The 13,165-nt window shown below is 35.0% G+C and overlaps 1 protein-coding gene and 1 long non-coding RNA gene across 2 annotated transcripts in view; one reads left to right on the top strand and one right to left on the bottom strand.

Moving 5' to 3' along the window:
- Positions 1-13,165, top strand: part of Lrrc7 (leucine rich repeat containing 7) — a 294,553-nt gene that overhangs the window by 191,261 nt on the left and 90,127 nt on the right. Inside the window, exons 9-11 of the mRNA XM_042678371.1 lie at positions 182-254; positions 11,360-11,489; positions 12,417-12,532. Of these exons, the coding sequence (XP_042534305.1) occupies positions 182-254; positions 11,360-11,489; positions 12,417-12,532 (319 nt within the window). The remainder of the gene's footprint in view (positions 1-181; positions 255-11,359; positions 11,490-12,416; positions 12,533-13,165) is intronic.
- The window catches only part of LOC122106848, a 105,109-nt gene continuing 94,370 nt past the window's right edge, over positions 2,427-13,165 (bottom strand). Inside the window, exons 2-3 of the long non-coding RNA XR_006147243.1 lie at positions 10,577-10,706; positions 2,427-2,763 (exon numbers count right to left, since the gene is read on the bottom strand). This is a non-coding gene — a long non-coding RNA (uncharacterized LOC122106848). The remainder of the gene's footprint in view (positions 2,764-10,576; positions 10,707-13,165) is intronic.

Raw genomic sequence — 13,165 nt, 5'->3', positions numbered from 1 at the left:
TTTATAACATTAAAACTAGAGTGCACAAGAATACAATATCAATTTACATGTTTATGTAAGTACAATGAAGCCAATTATCGTGCAAAGCATTCCTCACAAATGATTTTTTTACTTCTTTGCTAAGATATTGCTTGCCATATGCTTCTCTGACATATTCATAAAACTTTCTCCTCTGTTTTAGGACTGTTGAAAAAACTCACTACTCTAAAAGTAGATGACAATCAACTTACAATGCTACCCAATACAATTGGAAAGTAAGTGCCAATATTTCTTACAGTCACCGTCTACAGCCAGATACAAAAGAATGCATCAAGTGTTCTTCTTCAGAATGTTTTTATCAGTTGTTAATATGTCAGTTTATTTAGGCAATATTTAATTTAGTTGTATGTATTTGTATTCAGTAGGATTTAATTCTTTCTGAACATCACCTCAGCATTGACCTATATATTATGACAAAATAATCAACATTAAACCTTTTACAAGCAGATCTGTCATTCAGACCTTCAGTTAAACTGTACATGATATTTTATGAACAGTATTGATGTTTATTTTTAACTGAGTGGCAGCTCCAAATTTGAATGTTTCTTTTAATATCCAATGAGTTTTTCTTAAAAATCTACATTATGTATATAGTTCCACTGTACTGTTAATAATCCTTGTATGTGCAGAAGTTTAGAGGACGCAGACAAGAAGTGTCTGCTTAGCTAGTACAGTTTAAAACTTTTTGATAAACAAAAAATCTACAAAATTACCTTGTAGGGATAAAAATTGCTCCCTTATTTGACAACAGTTTACCTTATATTGCTATGAATACTTTTTCACAATTCTTTAACAAATACATATTCTCCTCAGGAAATACATATTCAGTATCACTAAATTGCTTCCATTTACAATTAGTATGAAGTGAGAAATCAATATAATCTCTCTTCACCTACATCTCAGCATGAAGAATAATACAAATCCTTTCATAGGTTTAGGTATCCTTGGAACAGACAGCTTTATTTTTTAGCAAAGCAGCTCTATAATTGACAGACAATAGAGTGCAGTTCTTCACTTCTTTGCTCTGACAAGTTTTGACATAGGTAGAAAGCCCTGGAACCACCCCCACCACTATCAAGATGCTGAAATATCTTCATATCTCTTCACCACCTCTGTCACCTGCCAAATGACAAGCACCACTCAGGAAAGCTTCACTTTGAAAAATGTGAGACAACTCAGTAAAATTCCAATTCAAATATTCTGACTTTGGATAGCATTAAAGTTACAATCAGTTCTAACAGTTTAATGTCCACACCTTGCCATATGTTTCCGCTTTTAGTTGCTTTCATTTTCACAGTATAGAGAGAATTTTGCTTTCTTTTAGGATACACACAAATAGATGTCTATATCAACCTGATGATATAGATTTAAATGATTCTCCACAACTGTGTTCTTTTTTCTTTCTTTCTTTCAAGGCATAGTCCCTTGGCTTTTTTTGCTCAAGACTAGCACTCTACCTCTTGAACCACATCTCCATTTCTAGCTTTTTGGTCGTAAATTAGCAATGAGTCTCATGGACTTTTTCTACCTAAGAGTCATCGAACCATTATCCTTAGATCTCAGCCTTCTGAGTAGATAGAATTATAAGTGTGAGTTACCACCATCTGTCTCCAATTGAATTCTTAAACCATAGTCTTTCTACTCAAAGGAAACCAAATTCAACTTCATTTATCCATACTAAGGCCATGATTGTTTTTTTTCCACTTATGTTCACATTTTTTAAGTAAATAAGTACCCAGTTCTCTGAAGACAAAAAATGAATGGATTTGAAAGGCAAAGGTTACTTGTCTTACTGTTGTTGTTTTTCTTAATAAGAAGTGAAACCTTATCTTTGGTCATCCTGAGAACAAGTTTTTGCTCAATAGACTGATGATTTTCCGTCAGAATTTTGGCCTCGTGATGACTTCCAGGTGGCAAACTCAGCCCTTTCTGGATTCACATTTTAGCCCATGACAGACACTATGGTCTGAGTTCCTGGTGTACATGAGAATGAGTTCCTGCCTTTGTCTTTCACCAGCTGCACCATGCGCCAGGCTGGCTATGTGTTAGGAATAGGCAGTTTTCAGCTCCTTTTTCCCAGCAGCCACTGGCGTGGGGGATGGGGTGTTGCAGCTCAGTTTTACACAGTGTTACTCTTGGTTCTTATATCACCACTAGTATTTAGTCACATTCCCTGGGGCTTGCCTGGTAATTGAATTTTAAGTGTGGAGAAAGGAAAGCAATGGCTCAACCTAAGCTTCTCTGCAGTATTCAACAGATAGAGATGCATCCTTTGGCTACCAACAGCTTTCATTTGCTTGGACAAAAGAATTATATCTGAAATGAAACAACTATAAACACTTGACAAGTCAGAAAACATGACCACATGTGGAAAGCTACTCATTTTTTATTAAATCCTTACATGTTACAAAACCAGAAGAAATACTTAGGTTGGGTGAAACAATATCTAAAGGATCTAAGCAGGACAGGTTCTTTATTAACAGGTTCAGTGAAACCTAGTGGAGATTCATGGGTAGTGGGAGGAAATGTGTGCTTTAATCAATATTAGGCGGGGGTTTCCAGAACACCATTGAAGCACATTGTGTAGACATAAGGATCCACTCAAAACCCATAGGTTCTAATAGTTCACATGCTCCATGACACTTCTGACTGCCAGTTACAGGTATCACTTCTAATGGGATGACCAGAAGATGATCGGCATGAAAGATATGGAAGTCTAAATCCCTGGAGGAAAGGTAGAAAAAAGTTAGAGAAATGTTTTTGAAAATCATCTGATAGAAGGATGGAACTAATTAAAAACAGAACAACTGCAGATCCACAATCACAGGCCCACCTTCCATGATGCTACCCCAGTGCCACTTTCTAGACCTTACTCTCCATGAATGCAGACCCCAGAATTTCAGAGCACTGTCACTAGGTACCACCACTCACTCCAGCTCTGGACTTTCTTTCCACCCTAATAATAATAATAATGGCTTCAGAGTAGAGTTGAATTGTTCGTTCCTGTCTGTGTTAGTCAGATGTCTAGCACTCTGACAAACGCACCTACAAGAAATAACTAAAAGGAAAGCCTTGTTTTGGTTCACAGTTTTGGAGTTGACAATCTATGTTCATTTGGCTCCATGAGAATGGGCTATGGTGAGTGAGGTAAAATATCCTGTTGCAGATCATGTGGTAGAACAAACTTCTTCATTTCATGTTGGCTAGGAAGATAGAGAAAGAGAGACAGAGAGGGGGGAGTGGAAAAGGAGAGAATATACTCTATGCATTCCAAGTGATTTCTTTCAACTAAACCCTACCTACTAAAGTTTCCACCACCTCTCAATAGCTTATTAAGATACAAAACTATCAATAGATTTACCTAGTAATGAAGATATAGCTATGTAGCTCTCATGATACACCTTTTCTCTTTGGGGACTTCAATACAACAGCTTTGGGGAATATATTTTATATCCAAACCATAACACTATATACCTTCTTAGAACACAAAGATGTAAGCTTTGTTGATATATGGCATATAACAAAAAAATCAAAATTGAGAAATTGTATCATAAACATACAGGACAGGACTTACACTGTCCTGATGAAATCTAACATTCAGCAATCCCATAACTCTATATACCCAGTCACACTGGCCTTTCTTCTTGCCTCAGGGCTTTCTTACTCTACATAGTGTACTCCTTCACCTCTCTTCATAAGGCTTAATACTTCACAGTATTCACTCCTAAGTCCATGGTTTTCAACTGCAATATGCATTCAGATTGTTGAAAATCTTGTTTAAAAGTCAGATTCTGATCTAGGGAATCTGAGGCTTCCTAGGGGGTGTTGGAATTCTACATCTGTCACAGGTATCACAATGTTATCAATGCTTCAGGTTCACCAACAGTATGGAATAGGAAAGGTATAGTTCTATATTTTAGTATTGTGTCTACATTGAAGCCTTCCCTTAATGCCATTCTACAAATATGTCCATCTGCAACCATTTTGTTTCCTTCATGTTACTTTTCACAATTTTAAACGGCTCATTTCACAAACCATCTTATACTTTGATTCCCATCTTATTCTTTTATTCTGTTTCACAAACACATAAACCGTGACAATTAAGATTGTTTTGAATCCCAGCTTCAGAATTGTATGAGGCTTGTGAAAATGATAGTTAGTTTTGGTAAACTACATTCCTGTGTTGTTCTATGTTAATCAGAGCTTTTCAGGAAGAACATGAGAATATCAAGCACTAAGAATTTTTGTAATGGATACGTCTTCTTATTTAAGCTCTCACACTTCTAATTTCTATTGAATGTCTTGAATGCAGAGTGAAAGTACATAATGAACATGAGGAAATTTATGCAAGTGAATGTGGAAGCCAGGCTATTCACATACTTCACTGCAATTAACAATTCTCTTAACTAATTCAACTGAAATAGTTTGTTCAAGTTTGATACTTTGATGCATTTTTATTGTTATTGTAAAAGTAATGTACAGATGGTATTACAGTTATATAAGTCAAATAAAGAGTACATTTCTTTTTGTACAATGTCACCATGTTTGCCATTTTCTTAGTGTACCTCCTTCTGGGTCATTTTAATGAAGTACTATCTCTAAATCAAAAGTTTAGCATACATGTGTTATGCATGGAAATTCTGTAAGCTAGATGTTATCAAATAGGTAAAACTGGGGTTAATTTTGGTTAAGGCTATTCAGATGTTAAGAGCCACATAAGAATTAGAGTCAAAGCCTGTCAGAACATTACCCACCAAATTACATGACATTCTTTCCATTAAGAATTATAAATGAAAGGTCAAAGCCATTTATTTTTGTTTATTAGCATCTACATTAGTAGTAGATTTAATAAGTATCTAATGGCCATAAATGATGTTAGAAGGAACTTAGAGACTATATAATAGATTTGCAATCCCTCTTCCCCATTAGCTAGATAATTGAGGGTTAATGATGCAATAATGTTTTCCTAACCAAGGGTTTTATAAAGACACAACTGAAGTGGAGAAAAGTGTAGCAACTATTTTTTTTAGAAAATGAGAGTAATACCATTGATGAATTTCTTCACTGATACTTATGTGAAGCAAGCACAATTTTATATTTCTACATGGTTTTAACTGCTATTGATATGTCTCTGTTGTGAGTTTAAATGTTCCTCTTGAAATCCCTTTTGTCAGACCTTTATTTAAAAATCTTGAAATTGGGGCTAGGAATGTGGCTTAGTGGTAGAGTGCTTGCCTAGCATGTATGAAGTCCTGGATTTAATTCCTCAGTAGCACATAAACAGAAAAAAGCCAGAAGTGGTGCTGTGGCTCAACAGGTAGAATGCTAGACTTGAGCAAAAGAAGCTCAGGGACAGTGCCCAGGCCCTGAGTTCAAGCCCTAATACTGACCATAAGACCTTGAAATTTATTATATAATTTCTGGAGCAGAAGTTTCTACAATACCTGGGAGCCAGTTAGGAACTTAGCTTGTGATCACAACCCAAACTATTGATTCAGAATCTCCATGTTAACAGGTTCTCCTGAGGGTAATACAGTCACTGAAGTTTAGGAAGCATCGCTTTAGAGTACTTTACACTTTCTTTTAATTTGTTTTCACTCTTATTGTGTACAATTATACATTGAAAATATCCAAAAGATAACCTTTCCTCTACTTTTTATTTCATTATCATCAATGCTTGTGATCAAATAATTAAATGTGATAATTGTTTTCATACTAGATTCTATATTAAAACACCTGTAGTAATTTATAACAAGAAAGCCATAAACAAAACTGACTGATATTTGAAGTTATGAGTTTGAAGTTTTGAAATTTCAGAGATCATTAAGCAAAGTGTTATATATTGAATAGCTCTCCTTTGTAACTGAAAGGTATAAAATACTTTTAAGATTCTAAATTATTAAATCTGGTTAGAGTATTGGGCAGTAAAAATGCTGTCTTTGTAACACAGGGAGTTCTTCCTTGAAACAGTAGTATGGACTTACATAGAGAAAGACAAATATTTTTCCTAGTATTCATTCAGCACACAGAAAGAACACTTCTGGACAGAACTGTGTAGGGTTTGTCTATGCCAGACAGTTTCTTAATTCTCTATTAATATTGAGTTTCCTATAAGCTGACTCTGACATATCTATCTGGAAGTAGAATCTGAACCCACAGGTTAAGGATTCAGCCCCACAAGACTACCCTCTACTTTGAAGTCAATCATCTCAGGATTATCATCTGTTATCTCCCTCTTTGGATCTGATGTTTTGGTAGAATGACTCAGAGAAATCAGGGAAACAAGCTAACCAATGTATTATAAAGGATATTGCAAAGAATACAAGGGAGCAACCATATCCATGACCTTTGGTGATGAATTTAACCTTCAGCCCTTCTCTCTTTCCCAGAGGTCAGTGTTGGTTTTCCTGGCCAGCTGCTCCTAGCCTAAAGCTATGCAAGAGCCCTCAGCCATAAATCTTCTCACTAGAAGACAAAAAGGCAGTTAATGCTTTGGAGAAGCCAGGGGTTTTAGGAGCTCTGTGTCAAGAACTGGCTGAATATCAATTACTTATTTCTTACTATAAATCGCAGCATCACAGGGATCATAAAAACAACTCTGCAGTTTGAAACTGTGAAAAAGGCCTTAACAGTTGGGGGAAATAAGATTTTTACAACTCTTTTTTTTTTAAAGTCCCTTATCTTCATGTTAAATGCTTTTACTGTAAGTTATAAATTGATATGAAAATGGAAACATAGTAAAACTAATGTTTATTTAGCACACTGTACTTTTAAACATCAGGAACATTGAGAATTAAAGTTGCTTTGGTATGGTGTGGTTTTGGAAAAACTTTTAAGAATTAGTTTGAATAGTGCCTGCTTGCCTCACAAATTTATATAAGCTATATAATCTAGTGAATACCATGTCAATGCATTGATGAATTATCAAATTATCTTTGGATCTACTTCCAGAATGCTATCATTTGTGCTTTCAGCATCATGAACTATCTCAGAGTCCTTTTAGCCTGGAATTTATTGTCAGTGTCACACCCTCATTTATGGGGATAAGTTGGCCTTCACTAAGTGCTTTGGCAGCTTTATCTGGGGTTCTATAATAGTAAAGTTTCTATGGTTCACTATTTCTTCTATAATTCTATTTATGTCAGATTCAAATCTAGCAAAGTTATTTGCACAGTATGCTAGATGTTTCTGCTATACTGCACACTTATTACTTGATGGTACTTCCTGACATCAGGCTTGAATATTTTCAGGGCTTTTATGTTTCCTACCACATTTCATCCAGAACCAAGACATTGAAATTACATGCCAATCCATTGTGGCAGGAAGAGATTCCTCAATCTGTGTGTAAGGTAATAGGCTTTAACAACTGAAATAACTCTATAGAGTCCATTGGCTGGATTAATGAAGTTATCTTTGGTAATAAAGAGCAAATTTTATTTAAATCTCCAAGAGAATTATAGTGATCCACAGCATTATCCAGGAGTCAGTGGTGTCTTAACAGTTAAATTATTTTGCCTGTGGTATCAGTTTACTGCTGGCAGGCCAAGAAGGAATGCAGCTACATGATTTGTTGTCTATGGTGAACTTAATAACAGATGTGTATGACCCATCACTGACAGGGTGATGTAACTGGTCATTGATCGTGCTGTGAAATCTCTTATTCACATTGTGATTTGTGCATAAGAGAAACTCTGATTCTTTATGCAGTTCCTCACAGTGAAAACACCTAGTGCCTGAAATGTAAATCGTGCTTTTAAAAAACTAGTGTTACTTAATGAAATGATAACTGAAATCTGTGGATAATAAGACTGCACAAAATGAGGGGCTGTGCCTCAAGACTAACTTCAAAACATGTTTGTATAAAAGAAAGGAAAAATGAGAACATTTGCTTAATTTTTTAAATAATTTAAATAACTCCCCTGACCTCAACTTCTGAATAAACACTTGAATTTTTTTACATTTAAAAAAAAAAACAAGTTGGTACTTTTATGAACATTTGCTGAGAACATGATCCCAGTCTATTGGTAGAACTCTATTTTATGCCATACTCTGAAGTGTATTAAGAATATTGTACATATAAGACAAAGTGGTAGGCTTTGCTAAGTTAAAAAATAACTGATCTTTCTACCAATTCCTATCACACACATACATTGAATCCAACAACCATGTCTACCTAGCCCTCAGACATGTAGCCACTCCTGTGCATGAAGGTCTCACAGCATTTAAAAGCAATTTTAATTATATCTACAAAGAACAAGAGAAAAAATACTGAGCATGTTTTTTGTGACAGGTACTACTCTGTTTTATATTTAGGGTATCATAAAATATTCAAAGCAACTGCCACGTACAGAGATTATTTCTATCTTCATTGCAAATGTTTAAAAAGTAACTGTGGCTTAGAGAGGTTCTATGACTTGTCTATGTCAAAAGGAAATGTGTTCCCTTGATCAGCTTTAACCTAGGAAGTATTATTCATACCTAAATTCTGTATTTCCCCACTACTAGTTCTAACCAACTGAGCCTGTTAAGATTCATGAACCTTGAGTGACCCTGACCTGAGTCAGACTACACCTGAGTGCAAGTAGATATTTTCCTGGCCTTGGGACAATGAGATTTATCTAACTGTACTCAAACTTGTAAAGCCATTCCACCTTTCCCTTAATGTAAGTTTTTGATCCTTCAAGAACCTAAACATCATGACCTACTGTAATCATTCTCCTACCTCCACTTTGGCCACTGAAGTTTCCTTATTAGCAAACCTGGAAGGTAAATAAAATCAGCTCTGTTTTTCATTTCAGTGGTTGTCATTTTATTTGATATCCAAGATCATGCATCAACTAAATGACAGAATTAGCACAGAAATCCATTCTGATTTATTTCAACTTATGTATTTATTTTCTGTATTCACCTGTTAACTTAAATGATGAGGACAAATAACATCAAACTATCCACTTGATTGATAGATAGACATAGATATGCATAGATTTATATACAAATATATATATGAAGCTTTGTCTACAATCTTAATCCAATTAATTTTCATTTATTTTTCCCATTACAAATAGCATCACTCCATTTGTAAGGAAATGGAAAGACCTGGAAAAAAATCATATTAAGTGAAGAAAGCCAGACCCAAAGAATATAGATCTCATGTTTTCCTTCATTTGTAATAAATAGTTTATGTCTAGGATAGTCCTAGCAAATGTGAAGAATAGCTCAATAGCTATGCATATATGACCATATAAGGTGATGCTAAGTGAAATGAATTCCAAGACAGACACGGGAGGTTTTTCTTTGTTGTTGCTGTTTTTAGTGTACTATGTGATTTTTTTCTTCTGTGTTTTTTTCTGATGGCTTATCCCTTGTTGTCACTGTACTTGATTTACGGTCAGATAAGTTGATGTTAGGTGAAATGAACCCCAAGATAAGGACTCAAATGGTTTTTCTTTCTTGCTATTGTTTCTAACATATTTATAAGATGATTTCTTTGTTGCTTTGTAGGTCCCTCCCCCATGGTATAACCCCTGTTTTCATTGTATTTGATGTTGGTATAATTTGTGGAGGGGAAGAGAAAAAACAAATTGTTTAAATAGGAATACAGGTGGATCCACTGCAACAATGAGATGTACAAGACATTATGTTGAAAAAACGAACTTTACAACTTTGGTGGGGGGTGGGGAGGGAATTGGGTGGGGGAGGGGAGAGTATGGGAAGGGATGGGAAGGGGAAACAAAGAGGAGGCAACAATGCTTGATAAGAAATGTACTCATTATGGGGCTGGGAAGGTGGCTCAGTGGTAGAGTGCTTGCCTTGCATACATGAGGCCCTGGGTTCGATTCCTCAGCACCACATAAGCAAAAGGAAAAAAGCCGGAAGTGGCGCTGTGGCTCAAGTGATAGAGTGCTAGCCTCGAGCTGAATTGCTGAGGGACAGTGCCCAGGCCCAGTGTTAAGGCCCCACCATAAGACACTCCCCCCCCCAAAAAAACAAAGAAATGTATTCATTATCTTGCCCATGTAATTGTAATGCCTCTGTACGGTGTTCTCACAATAAAAAATTAAAAAGAAAAAACGAACTTTACAACTTTAGTGGAGGAGGGGGGCAGGGGGGAGCAAGGGGGAGGGGAGAAGGGAAGGGAAGGGAAAGGGAAAGAAAGGAGAAAAACAACAATGCTTGATAAGAAATGTACTCATTACCTTACTCATGTAATTGTAACCCCTCTGTACAGTATTTTCACAATTAAAAAAAACTGCTAAGGAAAAAAACAATCAAATAGCAGAATTCTCATGAATAGAACAACAGTAATAATAATAGTATGAATTGTGACAACAATAACATTAACACCAACAGCAACTTAAATATACTCCATGCCAGGCGCTCTTTGCTTGTCAGCTACCTCACAGGCATTGAAGTGTTTTGTTTCCTTGTGACAATTACAGGGAATATTTCCACATTAGTTTCTGTAGCCTGGGTTAAAATGGGTAAGTATAGAGAGGTAAGGATGATTACAAACTGGAGACAAACTAAAAACCTGTACCTGTTTGAAGGCAGCAGTTACCACTCTGTTTCCAGTACTTGTCTGGGAAGAATAGAGACCCAAGATTGCCATGGTGGAAAGAGGCACCGAAATGCGGGTCATCATATAAATTTCACTGCGCTGTATAAACCTGTCAAAGCATACAAAACACATCTTGAGGCTGAAAGGTTCCTTGTGTCTACTGAAGATGTGCAAGCTAAAGAGGCAAGGCAAAATGCTAGATCCATTGTCACTTCAGGACCCAATTTGCTTTTGTGAGGCTTTAGAGAAGGTTAATTCTCCTCTTTAAGTCTCAATTTTCTTATCTGTAAAATAGGTTTTTTAAAAGCAGATAGCTAATACAGTTGCTTAAAGGAAAGGTAATAAAGCATTCAGTAAAATATGCAGCAATTTTTTGACAGCTGTTATATTTTTTTCTTTCTTATCCTCTCTTCCTTGGGCCTGCCACCCACATCTTCTGCTTACTCAATTCCAGTTACAGGTCTTCATTCCAAGAATACAAATGCTGAAAATCTAGCTTAAATAACACCTGAGTTATAAATAAAAGGCCACAGACCATTCTGTCCTTTTTAAGAGTCAGTTGAACTTAGAAAAAATTCAGCATATTCAAATAACCAAATGAAATTATGTATTTGATGATATTGAGCCAGTTGACAATTACATAAGTGATGTAACAACTGTGTACACTTTGGTAAATCTGGATCTGTGACTTTTTCCTAAAGTTTGTTTTTTGTTTGTCATTTAACATTTTAGAATGTCTAACTAATGTGTTTTATATTTCAGTTTGTCTTTATTAGAAGAATTTGACTGTAGCTGTAATGAGCTGGAGTCGATACCTTCAACTATTGGCTACCTTCATAGTCTTCGAACATTAGCAGTTGATGAGAATTTCCTTCCAGAATTACCCAGAGAGGTGAAGAACGTATTTGTTTTCTATCATAAACTTTTAATGTATCTGTTCTGAAATACAATCTTAATAGATATGATAGCACTGTGGTTCATGAATTCAGCTTTAAAAATATAGGAATTAATTTACATAATTATATATATAATTATATATATATAGCCTAGAAAATGCACCTGGCTTTGACTTAAATCTTGCATGCAGCAAAAGATAAAATAATTATTTTATGTTAGTCAATATCAAGGCACATAATTTTAATACATTTAACTTACATGTTTGCGTATAAGAAATTATAAATAACATTTTGCATAATTATATTTTAAAGATTTTTTCACCATAAATACATTTCTCAAATTGCTGTTGCTGCTACATTACTTTAATTTCCAGAGCTACCAAGAGATTGTTTTTATTTCCACCTCGGATTTTGTTTGTTAGTGACAATTAAAAGAATGAAGTACGTTTGTAACTTAATTCTTCTTACTAAATGTTTCCATACAGGTGGCACAATAATCAATATATCAATATATCACTATTTTAGAGCAATAAGTTGTGATTAAACATGACAAATACCATTGTAATGTGAGTAGAATTAGCTTTGCCGAAGAACTACCAATAGTATTTCATTTTTGAATATATATGCTCTGTTGGTATGAAAATATAGATGTATTAGTACTTTGATTTTAAAAGGAATTGATTTATTTAAAAAGTAAGTAAAATAAAAAGGAAAGTATTTTAATAATAACTTTTCTTTCTTATGTTTTTTAAGAACCATATACTCCTTTTTAAAAACCATAAATAAAAACTGAAGGCAATAGACATACTAGAAGCATAAAAGGATGAAAAAGAAGTCATGAGTTAAATTGTTCCATAAATTAGGAAACTGAATATGAAAATAGCTGTGCATTGTGATTCCTTATTTTCCTTTATTGCCCAAAGATTGGAAGCTGCAAAAATGTAACAGTTATGTCTCTGCGCTCCAATAAGCTGGAATTTCTTCCTGAAGAAATTGGACAGATGCAGAAACTGAGAGTATTAAATCTGAGCGACAACAGGTATTCTAGCAACATTTAACAATTGTGTATTATTTAGTAAAATCAAATTGTAGCTGTTTGTCTGCAGTTCTACAGATGTTTTCTGAATCTTGTGAAGAATGTGGAATTCAAGTACACAGCTTTAGGTAGACAATGGCAGAGGCTGAATTATCTTTAAACCAAGGATTTCTAAATCTTTTTTATTTTGCTATAGCAAAATCCTAGCAATTTTATATTGCAATTTTACAGAGTATTGGTGCCCACATGTATACAGAAAGCCTTCTATATGCTCAATGCATAGTAACATATAATAAAAACATAGTTGAAATAAAAGCTATAAAATATATTAATAAAAATATGTGCGTAGCTAGACGTAATGGTACACTCCTGCCATTCCAGCAATGGGAGAGGCTACAATCAGGAAGATCACAGTTCCAGGCCAGGCCAGGCAAAAATGTTAATGATATTTCAGCTCATCACAGCTATTCAGGAAGCATAGGCTGGCCCAGACACAAAACAAGATCCTATCTCAAAAATAATCAAAGCAAAATGGTTGAAGGCATACTCAGTTGGAAGAGCATGTACTTGACAAACAAAAAGCCCTGGATTAAAACCCTAACAGTGCCCCAAATATATTTTAATTTTATTTGTATT

This window comes from Dipodomys spectabilis, unplaced genomic scaffold (genome assembly GCF_019054845.1).
Source record: "Dipodomys spectabilis isolate Male_0828 unplaced genomic scaffold, ASM1905484v1 ptg000002l, whole genome shotgun sequence".
NCBI lineage: Eukaryota > Metazoa > Chordata > Mammalia > Rodentia > Heteromyidae > Dipodomys > Dipodomys spectabilis.
Note: the sequence above shows the minus strand (reverse complement) of the source record. Positions and strands in the feature narration are given on the sequence as shown.